The sequence below is a fragment of the Ceratotherium simum genome, chromosome 39 (genome assembly GCF_057802395.1).
Source record: "Ceratotherium simum simum isolate JZ-2026a chromosome 39, ASM5780239v1, whole genome shotgun sequence".
Taxonomy (NCBI): Eukaryota; Metazoa; Chordata; class Mammalia; order Perissodactyla; family Rhinocerotidae; genus Ceratotherium; species Ceratotherium simum.
The window spans coordinates 13,833,625-13,849,652 of NC_141938.1; the positions used below are offsets into that span (position 1 = coordinate 13,833,625).

The 16,028-nt window shown below is 63.8% G+C and overlaps 2 protein-coding genes across 4 annotated transcripts; both read right to left on the minus strand.

Moving 5' to 3' along the window:
- Positions 1-233: 233 nt before the first annotated feature.
- GIPC3 (GIPC PDZ domain containing family member 3) lies at positions 234-6,285 on the minus strand. 2 transcript variants are annotated; one of them, XM_087425752.1, is made up of 6 exons: positions 6,061-6,285; positions 5,095-5,280; positions 4,790-4,970; positions 3,344-3,456; positions 2,993-3,087; positions 234-2,894 (listed from the first exon to the last, which is right to left on the minus strand). In XM_087425752.1, exons 1-6 carry the CDS (start codon positions 6,283-6,285, stop codon positions 338-340), a joined length of 3,357 nt encoding a protein of 1,118 aa, XP_087281878.1. In that variant the 3' UTR covers positions 234-337. The 2 variants fall into 2 exon arrangements, with proteins under 2 accessions (XP_087281878.1, XP_014651535.2); XM_014796049.2 differs by having other exon boundaries at positions 2,646-2,894; positions 3,006-3,087.
- A 2,886-nt stretch (positions 6,286-9,171) lies between these two features.
- On the minus strand, positions 9,172-14,727 carry HMG20B (high mobility group 20B). 2 transcript variants are annotated; one of them, XM_004441314.3, is made up of 10 exons: positions 14,614-14,727; positions 14,278-14,333; positions 13,909-14,017; positions 13,143-13,346; positions 12,388-12,508; positions 12,022-12,068; positions 11,675-11,747; positions 11,180-11,395; positions 10,263-10,395; positions 9,172-9,795 (listed from the first exon to the last, which is right to left on the minus strand). In XM_004441314.3, the coding sequence occupies exons 1-10, from the start codon at positions 14,713-14,715 to the stop codon at positions 9,783-9,785; spliced, it is 1,074 nt and encodes a 357-aa protein (XP_004441371.2). In that variant the 5' UTR covers positions 14,716-14,727; the 3' UTR covers positions 9,172-9,782. The 2 variants fall into 2 exon arrangements, with proteins under 2 accessions (XP_004441371.2, XP_087281877.1); XM_087425751.1 differs by lacking the exon at positions 11,180-11,395.
- Between the last annotated feature and the right edge of the window lie 1,301 nt (positions 14,728-16,028).

Genomic DNA, 16,028 nt, shown 5'->3' on the forward strand with positions numbered 1-16,028 from the left:
TCCCGCAAAATCCCCGCAAAACGACACACCGGCTGCAGGATGGAGGTGCCTTTATTCCCGCGAGCCCTCCAGGTACAGGAGGAGCCGCCCCGCCCCCTTTCCCCGCCCCCGGCCCCCCCTTCCCCTCCACGGAGCTGGGATCTACTTTCATCTCCCGGAGCCAGGCCCAGTGAAACCGAAACACCTGTTTCCACCCCCCCCACCCCCCACCCCCCACCCCCCCCACCCCCGCCTCCCCTTGGGGAATGAGGTTACCAGCTGCTTCTGGGGGAGGAGGGCTGGGAGGAGCAGAGAGGGGATGGGGGCCGGGGAGACCAAAACTACGTCACCCCTCAAGTTACGGCCCCCCAGGGTGAGGGAGGGGCCCTGACTCCCTGGGCAGGGGGGAGGTGGGGGAGGTGGGGGAGGGGGCAGGCCCCGGAACTGCGGGTCCAGAGGTCTTGGAACACAGGAGGGCCGCCCTGGGGGCAGAACTAGATATGGGAGATGAGGTGGACTTTTGGGCTCCCAGGTGGGGCTTAGGGGAAAGGGCTGGTTTCTGGGGCGCCAAGGGGGCCTGTGGCGGTGGGGCCAGGTGGGAAGCTGGTGGGCTTTGGCCAGGGCCGGCCTCGGCCTGGGCTCCCTGTACCAGATCATGGGGCTGAGGCTGAGGCCGAGAGACTTTGCTAGGGACCAGGGTGGGGCCTCCGGGTGGTGGGCCTGGGGGCTGAGGAAGGGCTGGGGGAGTGGGCTCAGGCTGGGTTCTAGGGTCACAGCCAGGGGTCTGCAGGCGGAGCCCATTTTCAGAGCTGAGCTGGATTCTGGAGCTGGATTGGGTTCCAGAAACAGGTTGGATTCTGGAGCTGAGCTGGGCTCCAGAGCTGGACTGAATTCTTGCACTGGTCTGGATCCCGGGGCTGAACTGGGCTCCAGAACTGGTCTGGGTTCTGGAGCTGGGTTGGGTTCCAGAAACAGGCTGAGATCTGGAACTAAGGAGGGCTCCAGAGCTGGGCTGCATTCTTGTACTGGTCTGGGTTTCAGAGCTGCTCTGGGTCCCAGAGCTGGGTTGGGTCTCAGAGCTGAACTGGGCTCCAGAACTGGTCTGGGTTCTGGAGCTGGGTTGGGTCTCACAGCTGACCTGAATCCTGGGGCTGAACTGGGATCTGGAGCTGAGCTGAGTCTCAGAGCTGAGCCAGGTCTCAGAGCTGGACTGGGATCTGGAGCTGAGCTGGGCTCCAGAGCTGGGCTGAATTCTTGCACTGGTCTGGGTCCCAGGGCTGAGCTGGGTCTCAGAGCTGAGCTGGGTTCCAGAACTGGTCTGGGTTCTGGAGCTGGGTTGGGCTCCGGAAACAGGCTGGGTTCTGGAACTAAGGTGGGCTCCAGAGCTGGGCTGGTTTCTTGCACTGGCCTGGGTTCCGGAGCTAGGCTGGGCTCTAGAGATGAGCTGAGTGCCAGAGCTGGTCTGCATTCCAAAGTCCAGCTCAATACCAGAGCTGCCTTGGGATGTGGCCTGGAGCTGGTATCTAGAACTTGTCAGGGTTTTGGAGATGAGCTGAGTCTCAGAGGTTAGTTGAGCTCCTGGGCAGGGCTGCGTCCTGGAGCTGGGCCTGCTCTCAGAGCTGGACAGAGTTCTGGAGCCTGAGTCTGCTGCTGCATTGGCCTGGGTCCCGGCACTAGACTGGATCCCAGAGGTTAGCTGGATTCTGGAACTCAACTGGGTCTCCGCCACTGACTGCATTTTGGAGCGGGCTGGGATTTCAGAGCCAGTCTGTGCTCCAGGAGGGAGCTGAGTTCTGGAGCTGCGTGGGGTGCCTGAGCTGGGCTGAGCTCTGGAACTTGGCCAGGCCTTGAAGCTGGTCTGGGTCCCTGAGTTGGACAGCATTCTAGAGCTGGTCTGCGTCCTGCAGTGGGAGTGAGGCCCAGCGTCAAGCCGAGTTCTGGAGGCAGGCCTTGCTTCGGAGATGGATAGAGTTCCAGAGCTCGTGTGAATTCTGGAGACGGGCCTGGTGGTGGCACTGGGCTGGGCTCCAGAGCTGGGCTCAGTGTCCGAGCCGGACTCATCACTGGAGCTGGCCTGGGCGCCAGGATGGGGGTGCGTGCTTGAGTGCACCCGGACTTTAGAGCAGGGCTGGGGTCTGGATCTGGACTGAGCTGCAGCATGCCTCTGGCTTCCTGAGCCGGTCTGGGTTCGTGAAGAGGATTGCGTCGGGGAGCCATCTTTGCATCCTGAGCTGGCAGGGCTTCTGCAGCCGGGCTGCTCCTTGAGTCTGCCCTGGGTTCCAGAGCTAACTGGCGTTCCTGGGCGGGACCTGGTGTCCAGGTATGGCTGTGTCGTGGAGCTGTCTGGAGTTCCAGAGTCGCGTGGAGCTTTATGGCAGGGCTCGGTCATCGAGCCGGGCTGGCTTCCGGAACTGGGCTGGATCCCAGAGCTGGGCTGGGTCTGAAAACTTGTCTGGGTTCCAGAACTCGACTTGATGTCAGAGCTGGGCTTAGCCCCAGGGCTCTCCTGGGTGCTAGAGGAGGGCTGGCTTCTGGAGCTGGGCTGGGTCTCTGAACTGGATTGGGTTCTCGAGATGATCTTAGTCTCAGAGCTGGCCTGGGGTCTAGAGCTGGGCTTGGTCTCGGAATTGGTTTGGGTTCTAGACGTGAACTCGGTCTCAGAGATGTCCTGGGCTCTGGAGGAGGGCTGAGTTCTGGAGCAGGGCTGGGGCGGGGGCGGGGGCCGGGGCTCGGGGCTGGGGCTGCGGGCCGCCCCGGAGCAGCCTAGCCGCAGGCCTCCCTGGCCTCGCCGATGGCGGCCCACACCTCCACCACGAACTCGTCGGGGAAGGCAAACTCGCCCAAGACGGAGTCTAAATGGCGCGCAAACTCCTGGGCGCTGGCCGTCTTCTTGGACGTCTCCACCATGGTGGACGCTGCAGGCACGGGGGGAGGTGGGTGAGGGGCTCCAGCCCTGACTTCCCGCTAGGTCCCCTCCTCCCGTGGCTGTCCTCCCCCGGGTCTGCCGGCTTACCCTGGCCCCTTACCCAGCTCTGGGTCCCGGATGCCCATGTAGCTCTCCAGCAGGTCGTCCACCCTCCCCGATGCCTCCTCCTCGAATTCACTGGGCTGGGGGCACAGGGGAGCGAGGGAGGGGGTCAGGAGCCTGGATCGCCCCAGCCCAGCCCCTCCCCAGCCCCCCACCTCTCAGATGAGAGCAGGTGGGACCTCCCATGAGTCAATACCTCTGGTCCCACAACAAGGGCCCATTTTGCAGGTGGGGAAACTGAGGCTGGGCGAAGCAGAGAGTCCTCCCAGAGGCCCCAGAGTCAGCAGCAGTGCTCTAGACACTAGAACCTCTGCAGACCCCCTCCCCTTCACTCACCACTTCCTCCACCGTGGCAGCCCCCCCAGAACGCAGCCGCAGGGTCTCCCTCCCGCTGGTCACCTTCGCGTCCACCGGGCATTTGCTGCTCCGGCTCCTCTGGCCAATCATATCTGGAGGGGACGGAGTGGGGGAGGGCATGTGTTCCCAGTGGATCCACATCTCTGTAAACACTCAGAAGCCCCCAGCTGAACCCTTCTAGAACTTTCTTATCCTTCGAAGGCCTCCTTCTGTCCATGGTAATCTTCAGAGACCCCATTTGAGAATCTTTTCTTCCCCCAAACCTCCCTCCTCTTCTTAAAATGACTCTCCCTAAAAGGGACGGCTTAAGACCCTCCTGTGGCCAGAGGATCAATCTAGAAAAGTCCTTGCCCTAGAACTGGCTCTTCCTAACTTTCAGGCGTGGCCCTCGGAGGAGTCCCTGCTACGATACACGGCAGATTCACACCCCCATCCTGTCCTGCTCTCCCCGTGACCTCCCTCCGGACGTGCCAGGGCACTTCTAGAACCTCTTGTTCTAGAATGACGCTACTCAATGGAGGTGACAAGGTTGTGCCCAGATGGAAATCAACACACTGCTTCCTTCCTCGAGAAAGTCTTGCTCCGAAAAAAAACATCTGCTGAACCAAACAGGATAGTGTGCATTCTAGAGCTGGGGGAGAGGGGGATTTTGCCTCCCAGGTGACGTTGACATGTCTGGAGACATTCCGGTTGTCACAACGTGGGGGTGCCCCCGGCATCTGTTGGGCGGGGGCCAGGGATGCTGCTCAACCCCCCACAGCACACAGGACAGCCCCACAGAGAGTGACCTGGCCGCAAATATCACTGGTGCTGAGGCGGAGGAACCTTCTAGAGCAGACTCCTTATCTCGTCCATGCACCAACGCAGGCTTCTCTTTGAAAAGCATCTTTCTGGAACCCACTTTGAAAAGCATTCTCTAGAACTCACCACAGCCTCCAAGCAGTAATTTTTTTTTTTTTTTTGTGAGGAGGATCAGCCCTGACCTAACATCTGCCAATCCTCCTCTTTTTGCTGAGGAAGACTGGCCCTGGGCTAACATCCGTGCCCATCTTCCTCCACTTTATATGGGACGCCGCCACAGCATGGCTTGCCAAGTGGTGCATCAGTGAGCGCCCGGGATCCGAACCGGCGAACCCCCGGGCTGCCGCAGCGGAGTGCGCACTTAACCGCTTGCGCCACCGGGCCGGCCCCTCCAAGCAGTATTTTAAAATTGATCCAGACACGTCCTCACCCCATCTCCATCTTCCCAAACTCCCCCTCCAGCCCACACTGACTCTAACAATCTAGAAACTACCTACCTGTTCCTGATACAGTGCCAGAAGCTCCCTGTCATGTGACTAGAGGCATCTAGAACCTTCCATCCTGCCCCCCCCCCCCGCCCGCCCCCCCTACCCCCCGCCAGCCCCCAGCCCCAGTGGCCCTCACCGAAGGCTCTCTTGGGCTGCACCAGGCGCAGGGTGAACGGCTGCGACTTGGGCAGCTCGCGGAGCATCTTGGCGACCTCGTAGTGGCGGCAGCCGACGATGGAGTGGTCGTTGATGGCCTCAATGCTGTCGCCCACGCACACGGCCTGGATGCGGTTGATGATGCTGCCTTCCTTGATCCTCTGCGGGGACCCAGAGTCACTCCCGGGCCACCGCGGCCACCCCCTCGCGTCCCCAGAGCCCCCTTAGACCAGAGAGGGGCGGGGGCGCGCCCGGGGTCACCAGCGCCACCCCGCGGGCGGGCACCTTGATGAAGGCGTAGCCGGCGCCGTTGTCGGTGATGGTCAGCCCCAGCGCGTCCTCCGTCTTGGTGACCTCCACCTCCTTGGTCTCGCCGCGCACGTGGGCGAAGATGAAGTCCTCCAGGCCGATCTGGCCGCCCAGCAGCCTCTGCATGTCCACCTTGTGACTGTTCAGGGTGCAGAACAGGATCTGTCCCGGGGAGGGGAGCCCAGAATCAATGAGGCGCTTGAACCCCGCTGTCTGCGCAGGACAACCGGGGGGATGGGCTCAGGGGCCCGATAGGGAAACCGAGGCACGAAGAGGTGTGAAACCGGCCCATCACCCCGCCACCGCAGCCCCTGGGAAATGGCAGGGCTGGGACCCTCCGAATGGGGTGGGGCCGAGAAGGAGCCTGGGACCCCCAGAATGGGGAGCAGGGTGAGAAGGAGGCTATGGCCAGGAGGAGACCCCCCTCTCCCACCCCCCAGACTTCCCGTTTTAACTCTTTGGCGCCCAGACACCCCCAGACCGTCTTTTTTTCAGGCCAGTCTGAAGCTGCTGGCGCCCCCTGGGGGCTGCGAGGCGCATACGCCTGGGCAGCCCAGCCCCTGATCCCCCTTTCCTGCGACCTCCGATTTCTCGCCTGGAAAGGGGGCTGCCTGGAACCCCCGCCCCCAGCCGCGCCCAGGAACCACAGAGGCGCTTCCCCGAGGGCTGGGGTCCACTCCCAGCTGGGTCCGCCGAGTGGGTTCCGGGACGATCTGGGAATTCACCAACCCTAAGACCTGCTCATCTTTTGCGCAGGGCCTGCAAAGGGGTCCCCCCGGTATGGGCACCCCGGGATTGGAGAGGTGAGTGTCTGAGATCTGGTGAGGGGGTCCCCTCCATCCAGGGATGGGGGTCCGGGGCCCCCAGTCCAGGGGTCCAGGCTCCACCCGTATCCCGCGGGAGCCGGGTGGGCCTCGGGCGCTGGGAGTCCGGGGTCCTCACCTCGGTGGGCGCGATCCCGAAGGCCTCGGCGATCTTGGCGTAGAGCTCGCGGACGTTGGTGAAGCCCTCGATCTTGCCCGTGGGGCTGCCGTGCGCCAGCTGCGCGCGGAAGACGAGGCGCGGGCGCGCGCGGGGCGCGGCGGGGGGCTCGGCGGGCGAGGGCGGGGGCGCGTGCGGGCGCGGGGCCTCGGCCCCCCGGGGCTCGCGGGCCGCTGCGCTCTCCATGGCCGGAGGAGCTCGGCCGCCCGGCCGCCGCCGCCGCCGGACCCGCCGCTTCCTGCAGCCTCCCCTCCCCCGGCGCAGGGCGCGACAGCCGAGCCGCCCGGGTAAGGGGATCCGGGAACACGAGCCGCCCGGGAAGGCGACACCGCGGGGCGCGCAGGGGGGGCCGGGGCCCAGGTGTCCGGGCCCCGCCAGGGCCAGCTGCGCGCTCCCCGGGGCCGCGGCGGTGAGCGGGAAAAACAAGGATCACCAATAGTTATGGGCGGGACAGCTGAGCGTGCCCGAGCGCTCAGTCTCTGCTAGGCGCGCGCCTTTCAGCCCTGCAGCAACCCGAGGAGGTGGGGAGGCCCCTCACCCTGGTATAACCTGAGCCCATGTTTCCTCTGCCCACAGCCCTCCAGGGCTCCCACCTCCTTGGAAGGAGAAGCTCAAGTCCTCCCTGTGGCCCACTAGGCCCTGCATGATCCCGTCGCTCCCTCTGCTCCAGCCACACAGGCCTCCTTGCTGTTCCTCCAACAGGCAAGGTCGGGTCCTGCCCCAGGGCCTTTGCACTGGCTGTGCCTGCCACCTGGAACATCTGCTTCCAGACGTCCACGTGGTTCCTTCCCTCACCTCCTTTGGTACCTTGCTCAATGGTTCCTTCCTTCACCTCCTTTGGTACCTTGCTCAAATGTCACTTCCTCTCACCACCTCCCCATCTCTCTTCCCAGCTTTCTTTCTCCCCTCAGCCCTGAGCACCCCGTGACATGTCAGATATTTTACTTATTCATCTTGTGTCCTGTCTATGTCCTCAACTAGAATGTCAGCTCCAGGAGGACGGGGGTTTCCGTCTCTTGTTTCTCCCCGCTGTACGCTGGTACCCAGTGCCTGGCACACTGCGGGCGCCCAGGCAATCTTTAGTAGGGAGTGAATGGACCCCCACGTTACAGATGAAGAAGGAGGCTCCAGGCGCCAGGAAGCGTCTGCCAGAATCCCCTGGATTACAACCCCTAGGCCTCCACAGACAGGAAGTTGAGCTCAATAAACAGGAGTCCTATCTAGGGGGTGGAATGCCATGCAGCAGGACAACAGAGGGCCCTCCGGTCTTGGAAGAATCTCAGAAACCAAACATTGATGGGCAAAGGCAAGTTGCAGAAGGCTTTAGAACATTCGAGAAAATTTATGTAAAGCTTGAAAACCTGCAAAACGTGACACAGCCACACCGTGGATGGACCCTGAACACATGACGCTCAGTGAGAGAACCAGACACAGAAGGACACACGGTGTGTGATCCCATTGATGTGAAATGTCCAGACCAGGCACATCCACAGACAGACAGTGGGTTTGTGTTTGTCAGGGGCTGGGGAGGGGATGGGAGTGACTGCTGATGAAGACGGGGTTTCTTTTAGGAGTGATGAAAACGTCCTGGAATTAGATTGTGCTGATGGTTGCACAACTTTGTGAATACATTAGAAGCCACAGAATTGCACGCTTTAAAAAAAAATGAACTGGGCCGGCCCTGTGGCTTAGCGGTTAAGTGCGCGCGCTCTGATGCTGGCGGCCCGGGTTCGGATCCCGGGAGCGCCCCGAGGCACCACTTCTCCGTCCAACGCGAGGCCGAGTCCCACGTACAGCAACTAGAAGGATGTGAACCTATGACGTACAACTATCTACTGGGGCTTTGGGGGGAAAAACTGAATAAATAAAATCTTTAAAAAAAAAAAAAAAATGAACTGCAAAAAAAAAAAAACCTCTTCAAAATGATGCTCTTTTAGGAAGACATACTTATGCGCTAAAAGTCCATAAAGACCCAGCCGGGAATTATGAACTCCCAATTTGAAAGGGGGTACCTGTGCCAGGGCAGAGGCGGGACTAGGGACACACACCTGGAGGGGGGGAGGTGACACTCTCCAGTGGTATCTGTCTTCGAGGGCAGCCATAATAAGGTACTACAAAAGGGTGACTTAAAACAGAAATGTGTTCTCTCCCAGTTCTGGAGGCTGGAGGTCCACCTGAGTGTCAGCAGGACCGCAGTCTCTCTGAATCTTTCCTCGCCTCTCCTGGTTTCTGCTGGTGGCCGGCAATCTTTGGGGTCCCCTGGGGTCTCCAGTGTCCGCCTCTGTGGTCCCACTGCTGTCTCCTCTGTCTGTCTGCGTCCGAATCTTTATCTTCTTATAAGGACACCAGTGGTATTGGAGTAGGGGCCCACCCTGGTCGGGGTGACCTCATCTTAACTAACTACATCTGCAATGACCCTATTCCCAAATAAGGGCACATTCTGAGGTTATGGGGGTTACAATTCCAGCATTATCTGTTGCATCTGTAATTCAACCGCTAACACGGGGGTTTTTCAAATTGTTCTCCCAAATTTTTAGGATGTCTTAAATCTTCGAGTCAACACAGACGTCTCTGAGGGGGGTCCCCAATAAGTTAAGCATAGAATTATATGACCCGGCATTTCCTCTCCAGGGGATCTACCCAAGGGAATTGAAAGCAGATGTTCAAACCAAAACCTGTCCAGGCGAGTTCACAGCAGCATGATCCACAGCGGCCGAAAGGTGGAAACAGCCCAGATGTCCATCAGTGGATGATGGATAAACTCAGTGTGGTCCATCCACGTAGGGGAATATGACGCAGCCATGAAAAGAAGTGAAGCCCTGACACAGCCACACCGTGGATGGACCCTGAACACACGATGCTCAGTGAGAACCAGACACAGGTCACACGGTGTGTGATTCCATTGATGTGAAATGTCCAGAACAGGCACATCCACAGACCGGAAGTGGGGTCATGGTTGTCAGGGGTGGGGGAGGGCAGGCCTGGGACCCCCAGCAGGGGCATCTTGGGGGACCCTGGGCACATCTTCTGGTCCATTCCCACCAAAAATACCCCACATGCACAAGACTGGAATTCAAATTCCACTTTTTTATTTAAAGAGTCCAGACTGGGTGGTGGCCAAGGGGCCACTCCACGAGGGTCCCTCTGCTGGACGAGAGCGGGGTGGTCAGTACCAGCCCCCCATTCTGGGATGCAGGCCGGGGGCCCCACCCCGAGTGTGGGAGCGGGTCCCCGCAGCGTTCCTGTCTTTGGGGGGGGCTTGTGGTGAGCACCAGCCGGCGTCCCTGGGTCTCAGGTGGGGGTCTCCCCTGCCCTGGGTCTGGGGGCCGGTCCCGGAGAGCCAGTGTGACCTTCCCGTGTCCTGGGTTACGCTGCTGTGTGTGGTGCCCCCACGTCCCTGTAGTGTGTGACGTGCTCTGGGAGGTGAGCAGCCTCGCAGGCCCTGGGGCCGTGGGGTTCTAAGTGTGTCTTGTAGGGCGCGTGACTTCTGGGCTGGGGTGCTGGGGGGGTGAAAGCTAGAAGGATGCTGTAGAAATTTAATTTTAGGGGGGCTGCAGCCCCCAAGGTGCAGGATTGGGCCTGGCCCCAAAGGGTGGCCCCCACCCCTCCTCCATGGGGTGGCGGTGGGGAAGGGGCTGCGACCAGAGCTTGGTCTTCTCTGGATCCTGGGGCCGCTGACAATCTCATAGGTGCTCGCTGTGACAGGAGAGAGGCAGGGACTCGTGATGAGGGACCCCCATCATCTCTCAGCCCCCACCCCCACCCTCAGCTCCTCCAAACAGATGCCAGTGTCAGGGGCCTGGAGCTAATCCCACATAATCCTGGCAGCCGGGAGACACCCAGAAAAACCCACGGAGAAGCTCCAGGGAGGTTCTGGGCCCGCCCTGCGGATCCGGCCAAGGGGGGCTGGCAGATCCCACCCAGCAGCATTAACACAGCACCGGCCTGATCAGCGCCCCCCAGCGGTCAAATAGCCGCCTGCGTCAAATAAGCCCCATCTGGTGGCTCCCCCAAGGGCGGAGGCCTCGGAGGAGATCCCGCAGCGGGGTCCCACCCGGCAGCGCCCACAGACCCGGGGACCCCACTGGAGAGCGAAACCCTCTCATTTCCGCCGGGCCCCCGACCCGGGCGGAGCGGCCCCGCGGCCACCTGGCGGCACGCACCTGGCGACCTGGGCCAGGATCTCCTTGATGCGCACGATGAGCTTCTCGTGCTGCGCGGGGTCGCGCTCGATGGCGCCGTGCAGCCGCGCCATGTAGAAGTCCAGGGTGCCGAGCGTGGGCGTCTCGCCCGTGCCTGCGGAGGGCGGGGGCGGTCAGCCCAGCGGGCCGGGCCTCCCGGGGCAGAGGGCAAAGGGTGGGGGCTGCAAGGGCGGGGTCCTGGGGGGCGGCCGCGTCACTGGGGTCGCGTGGGGGTCAGGGCGTCTGCACCCGGGGAAGTCAAGGTCGGCTGTGGGGAGGGGGCACAAGGTGGGAGTGGCGAGGCTGGGGTCGTCGTGTGCGTACGGGGGCGTTAGCCAAGGTCAGCTGGGGACAGCTGCGGAAGGCGGGGCGGAGCGGGCCGCGAGGGCACGTGGGCGGGGCGGCGAGAGAGCAGGGGTCGGGGGAGCCGGGGGCAGGGTGCTCTGGGGAGGAGGGGTCATCAGGGGCGGAGCTCCGAGTGGCCAGGGGCGGGGCCAGCGAGGCGGTAGTGGGGAAAGGTAGGGTCAGCAGGGCAAGGGGGCGGAGCCCGCGGGGAGGGACTCGCGATAATCAAGGGCGGACCTAGAATGGCTGGGGGCGGGACTCGCAGGGCAGGGTCACGGGGCGGGGCTGGTAGGCCACGGTTATAAAGGGCAGGTCTCTTGATGGTCAGGGTCGGGGCTCGCGGATCAGGATCACGACTCGCGGCGGCCGGGGGCGGGGCTAGCAGGGCGAGGGGCGGGGCCTGGCTGTCGGGGCAAGGGGCGGGGCCCGGCCGTCAGGGGCGGGGTCAGCAGGGCCAGGGGCGGGGCTAGCGGAACGATGCGCGGGACTAGGGTGGGGCGGGGCTAGCGGGGCGATGGGCGGGGCCAGGGGCGGGGCGGGCGCGGGGCTCGCACCGGGCACGGGCAGCGAGGCGAAGCTGGCGGTGAGCGCCTGGCGCACGGCCTGGAGCTGCTGCTGCAGCGCCAGCGTGCGCCGCTCCTCCAGCGCCAGCTCCTGCTCCAGGCGCTCGCGCGCGCTGCTCATGCTCTGCGTGTGCCGCTGCAGCACCGCGTTCTGCTCCTCGAAGGCCACGTTCATCTTCCGCAGGCGCCGCAGCTCCGCCTCCCGCGCTGCAGCGGGGGGGCCGGGTCAGGGCCTGGCGCCGCCTCCCCTCCCCACCCCTCCGCTCGGTCCTCGCCCCGCCGCGCCGCCGCCGCGCCTCCCTCCCCGCTCCGCCTCCAGCCCCACACCTCAGCTCCCGCGCCAGGGAGGCGGGGCGGACGGCGCCTGCTTCTAGAGGTCAAGTCCCCCAACCCTGACTCGGCCTTGGCGCCCTCGTGGCCCAGCCTCTCTCCCGCCACCTGCCTCCGCTGAATCCCCACGAAGAATCCCCTGTCGCCAGCGCTCACCTTTGTTTTGGTCCAAGAACTCTTCAGTGAAGATGGGCACGTCGAAGGTGGAGAAGCCGTCGCAGTCCCCACCCTGCGGCGACAGGACAAGGCGGCAATGTTTTTTTTTATCGGGGGGCGGGTGCAGCCAAACTCCCCCTGGGATGTCCCGCAAGCCTAGGAGGGTCTCCTCCGGCCCCCTGGGTCGGAGTCCGTTTAACATTCCCAGGTGTCGCTGCCCCCTTCGGCTTGCACACCTGGACTAGGGGCGCCCACTTCCTCCCATGGGCGTTGGTCCTGGCTCACCCAGGGGTCTAGACCTCCAGACCTTTCTCGCCCAGTGCTCTCCTAGGAGGAGGGGCGCTTACCTTGTGTCCGTTCAAGAGCGTGTTCATGAGCCCGGAGCCGGAGTCCTCTGGTGGGGGAGGGAGGAGGGCTGGGTCAGCCTCCCAGGTCTCCTCTGACCCCATGCTTCACATAGGTTGTTCCCCCTGCCTGGAATACCCTCCTTCCCCTCGCCCTTGGTCAGCCCCACTCATCCTGGCGCAGGCTCCCCGCCTGGGCCCCCCCGTGTCTGTGTCCCCATCTCAGCACCGATCCGCCCTGTTCATTCCCAACTGTGGTTATGTGTCTCGTCCCCACTGGCCTGTGCGCGCCATGGAGGGGGTGGGTCGGTCTGCCCGGGTCACCTGTCAGAGCAGACACTCAGCTGCCTCGGGCGGGGCCCTCCCCACCTTTCTTGATCTTCTTCTCCTGGATCTTCTCTGCGCACATCTTGTAGGCCTCCGACTGCTGGTACGCCCGCAGCTCCTTCATGTATTGCTGCTTCTCTCGCTCGGCCTCGTCCAGGTACCGCTGGCGGGGGCGGCACGACAAGGCTTGGCCCAGCCGGGGGCAGGGCAGGCCTCGGAGGGAGGCCAAGACCCCTCTCCATCACTCGGCTCCCTGTGCTCCACTCCCCAGGGCGCCCTACTGCCCTCCAGACAAAACCCCACCCTCTGCCTGCTCCTCGGGGCCCCTCCCAGCTCCCGCGCCCCAACTCTGGCCTCTATGACCCCCGCCCCCCCCCGTGCCTGAATCACTGCAGCCCCCACCTCCATGCTGTGCCCATGTCTGGACCGCCCTCCCGCACCCACTTCTGCCTGCTGAAATCCCACTTAGAAGGTGCCAACTGCTGGTATTTTTTGTTACGTTTCTGTGATGCTTTTGCAATTTCTGAATGAATCACCAGGATTTGAAAATCGGAAGGTTTCCCATAAAACTCCAGCCCCCACCCTACTTCTTTAGCCAGATCCACATTGGTTATTCAGTTTCACATCTACTCTGCCCAGGACTACCCTCCCCTGCCTTCACCAAGCCGGAGAGGGCCCATGGGTGGTCAGGTCTCCAGGCGGAAGGAGGGACCCTCCACGCCGGCGCCTTTGGGGAATGTGGCTGTCGGGGGGTGTCCGAGTTTGGGGGGAGGTCAGTGGTCCCGCGCCTTCCCCACCTGCTTCTCTGCGGGCTGCAGCTTGCTCCACTCGGCGCCCAGCATCTTGGTGATCTCGGGGAAGGGCAGGTCGGGGTGGCGCGTGCGGATCTGCTCGCGCCGCTCGTTCAGGAAGCGCACGTAGCCCGTGACAGGTGCCTTGGGCCCGTTCGGCAGGATCTTCTTCCGCTTCTTGCCCTTGGGCCAGCCTCGCTTCTTCACGGGCTGCAGAACCGGACCGGCCGTTAGGAGGGGCCTGGAGGGCTGGGGCGGGGCTCAGAGGGGCGGGGGCGGGGCTAGGCAGGTGGGCGGGGCCTATCCAAGAGCTAGGACCTGGAAGGCCTGGGGACATGACCTGGTCAGGGGGTCAGGATTGGGAAAGGAAAGTTAGGGGAACCCTGGCCAGGGGTGAGGGGATCAGAGGTAGTTGGGACACAGGTTCAGCCCGGGGTGGGGCTGGCTCATGTTGTGGGCGTGGCCTCTGGGACGTGGGCGTGGCTTCTGCGCTGGAGGGAAGGCCCGTAGGACGATGGGAAGGTTCCTCCCGCGGGGAGGGGAGCACAGGGTAGTAGGCGGAGCTGGCACTCGGCGGTGGGCGGGGCCTTGGCTTAGACTGGCAGTGGGCCTCCTGGGGGCGTGGCATCTGACAAGGGGTGGGGTCTCCCCCTCCGGAGGGAAATCTGGACTGGGGGCGGAGCCACAGCGAATTCAAATCTAGTCCGGGGCGGGGCTTCAAGGCTGGGGGCCAGACCCGGGACCTCCCCGACCACAGTGCGGGGGCTCTCACCTCCTCCTCGTGCGACCCCTTCTCGCCGGCCCGCGGGCCCTCGCCGCGCTCTTGCTTGACAGCCACCACGAAGCCCGCATGCTGGCCCGGAGCCTTGCCGCCCGCCGGCCTGGAGCCACGGGACACCAGGGTCACCCCCACCTCCCACCTCCCCCACCTCCCACCCCGACGGCGGATCTGGCAGCGAGGGTCCTGGGAGGAGGGGTCGGGACAGGGGCACTAGGGGAAGCAATGGGGAGCCCTGGGGGGGTGGCTGCCCCAAGTGGGGGGACTCAGGACCCTGGGGGGCGGGGGTCGAGGAGCTCCGACGGGGCGGGCGGGGGCTGGACTGCACCCCGAGTGGGCTGGGGGAGGGGATGTCGCACTCACGCGGCGGCCGCGCCGGGCTGTTTGGGGCCGTGGGACATGGCCGCTCCCGGCCGCACCTGGAACGCAGACGCGTGGCCGAGTGAGGGGCGCCCGAGCGGCCGACGGCGGGGCCCGGCAGGGGAGCCCCGGAATGCCGGGTCCGGGGCGCTTGGCGGGGCCGGATCCGGGGGCGGGGAGGCCCTCGAGGGCGGGCGCCCCAGGGATCCTTTGTTGGGCGATCGCCCCCCGGGAGGCCCGCGTCCGCCCCGCCCCGGCCCGGGAGGCGCCCCGCCCCGGCCCCGGGACCCCCGCGCCCCCGCCCCCTCGCAGGGCCCCGAGTTCCGCGGCTGTTTTCACCTCCAAAGAAACTTTCCCGGACCTCTCGGCTGCTGCGACGCTCCAACCAACCGCCCCGAGCCCGCCCCTGCCTTCCGCCCCGCCCCGCTCCTCCCCCGGCATGCTAATGACGGCCTCCGCGAGCGGCCGATTGGGTGCGGCCTCCCCCTGGGGCGTGACCATGCAGATAAGGGTCGGCGCGCCGCTCGCCGATTGGCTGGGGTGGCCGCTGAGCCGCGTGGGAGGTGGGTGGGGAAGGCTGCGGGCGGGTGCGTCAAGTTCGGCTGCGCTCGGCCGCTGTCGGGACCAATCAGGGCGCTCTGAGGCCTCACCGGGCGGAGCCTCTTAAAGGGCCAGTAGGCGCGGCGCCGGCTCCTCCTCCCCGACTGAAGGCAAGACTCCCCGCCCCTGCCAGATCCGGGGACCTGCGGAGCCGAGTCGGGCCCCGCCCCGGTTGCCATGGGGACGGCGGCAGGTTGCTAGGGAAGGCGCTAAGGTCCTTCGGGCCAGCCCCCTGCCCCAGGGCAAGGTGAAACCTGTTCTTAGCACCCTGTAAACCTGGCTGGGGCGTTTCCCATTTAGCCACTGGACTTAGGGCCCTGCTGTGAGCCCGCAGGGCTTTCCCCCTGGGGCCTGGGCTTTCCCTGCAGTGCACTGGGGACATTCACTCTGTCCGGGACCAGGAGGATGGGGTGCTGCGAAGCTGAGACCGGGAGCTGGGGCTGGGATCAGGAGCTGGGCTGAAAGCATTTGGAACAAAGTGGTGCGACAGGAAGGCTTCAAGGAGCTCGTGAAGGTGGAGGGGCGGAAGGCTCTGCCCTGGGATCTTGGGGACCCCCCCAGGCAGCAGACTGGTCATCTTATGGCCTGGGCTGGGGCTGCCCCTGCTCCCAGGTTGCCAGTTGGCCCATTAGACCCTAAAGAGTCTGCCCACATCACCTCCCTACTCTCACCTCCCTCCACTCTCCCCCTCACTTTCCCCACACCGGCCTCCTCCAATATTCTTCAAATACGTCCGTTTCATTCATTCCCATCTCTGGGCCTTTGCACTGGCTGTTCCCTCCACCTGGAGTGCCCGCCCCAATTATCTGCCTGGCTCACTCCTTGATCTCCTTCAGGTCTTTGCTCAAATGTCCCCTCCTCCGTCAGGCTTGAACCCCACCGCACACACCCCGTCTTATTTTTCCCCATATGTCCATTTCCCCCATATGACCTGCCTCTTTGTTCATTGCCATATTCCCAGCGCCGAGAACAGTGCCCAGAGTCGCTGCTCAATGCATATGCGTTGAATGGACGAATGAATGCATTTCCCGTAAATTTCTAAGAGGCAGGTGCAGCCGCTTTGGAAACCAGTCTGGCAGTTCCTCCAAAGCGGAAATAAACATGGAGTTACCGTGCGATCCAGCAATTCCACTCCCTAGGGATATGCCCGAGAG

Excerpts from the sequence above, each read along its gene's own strand:
- GIPC3 (XM_087425752.1), bottom strand. The coding sequence starts at position 6,285 with ATGGAGAGCGCAGCGGCCCGCGAGCCCCGGGGGGCCGAGGCCCCGCGC. Across the intron at positions 5,281-6,060 it reads TCGGGATCGCGCCCACCGAG|ATCCTGTTCTGCACCCTGAA; the intron begins GTGAGGACCCCG and ends TCCCCGGGACAG. Across the intron at positions 4,971-5,094 it reads CCGGCTACGCCTTCATCAAG|AGGATCAAGGAAGGCAGCAT; the intron begins GTGCCCGCCCGC and ends GGGTCCCCGCAG.
- HMG20B (XM_004441314.3), bottom strand. The coding sequence starts at position 14,715 with ATGCCGGGGGAGGAGCGGGGCGGGGCGGAAGGCAGGGGCGGGCTCGGG. Across the intron at positions 14,018-14,277 it reads CAGCCCGGCGCGGCCGCCGC|GCCGGCGGGCGGCAAGGCTC; the intron begins GTGAGTGCGACA and ends CCGTGGCTCCAG. Across the intron at positions 12,509-13,142 it reads TGCAGCCCGCAGAGAAGCAG|CGGTACCTGGACGAGGCCGA; the intron begins GTGGGGAAGGCG and ends CGCCCCCGCCAG.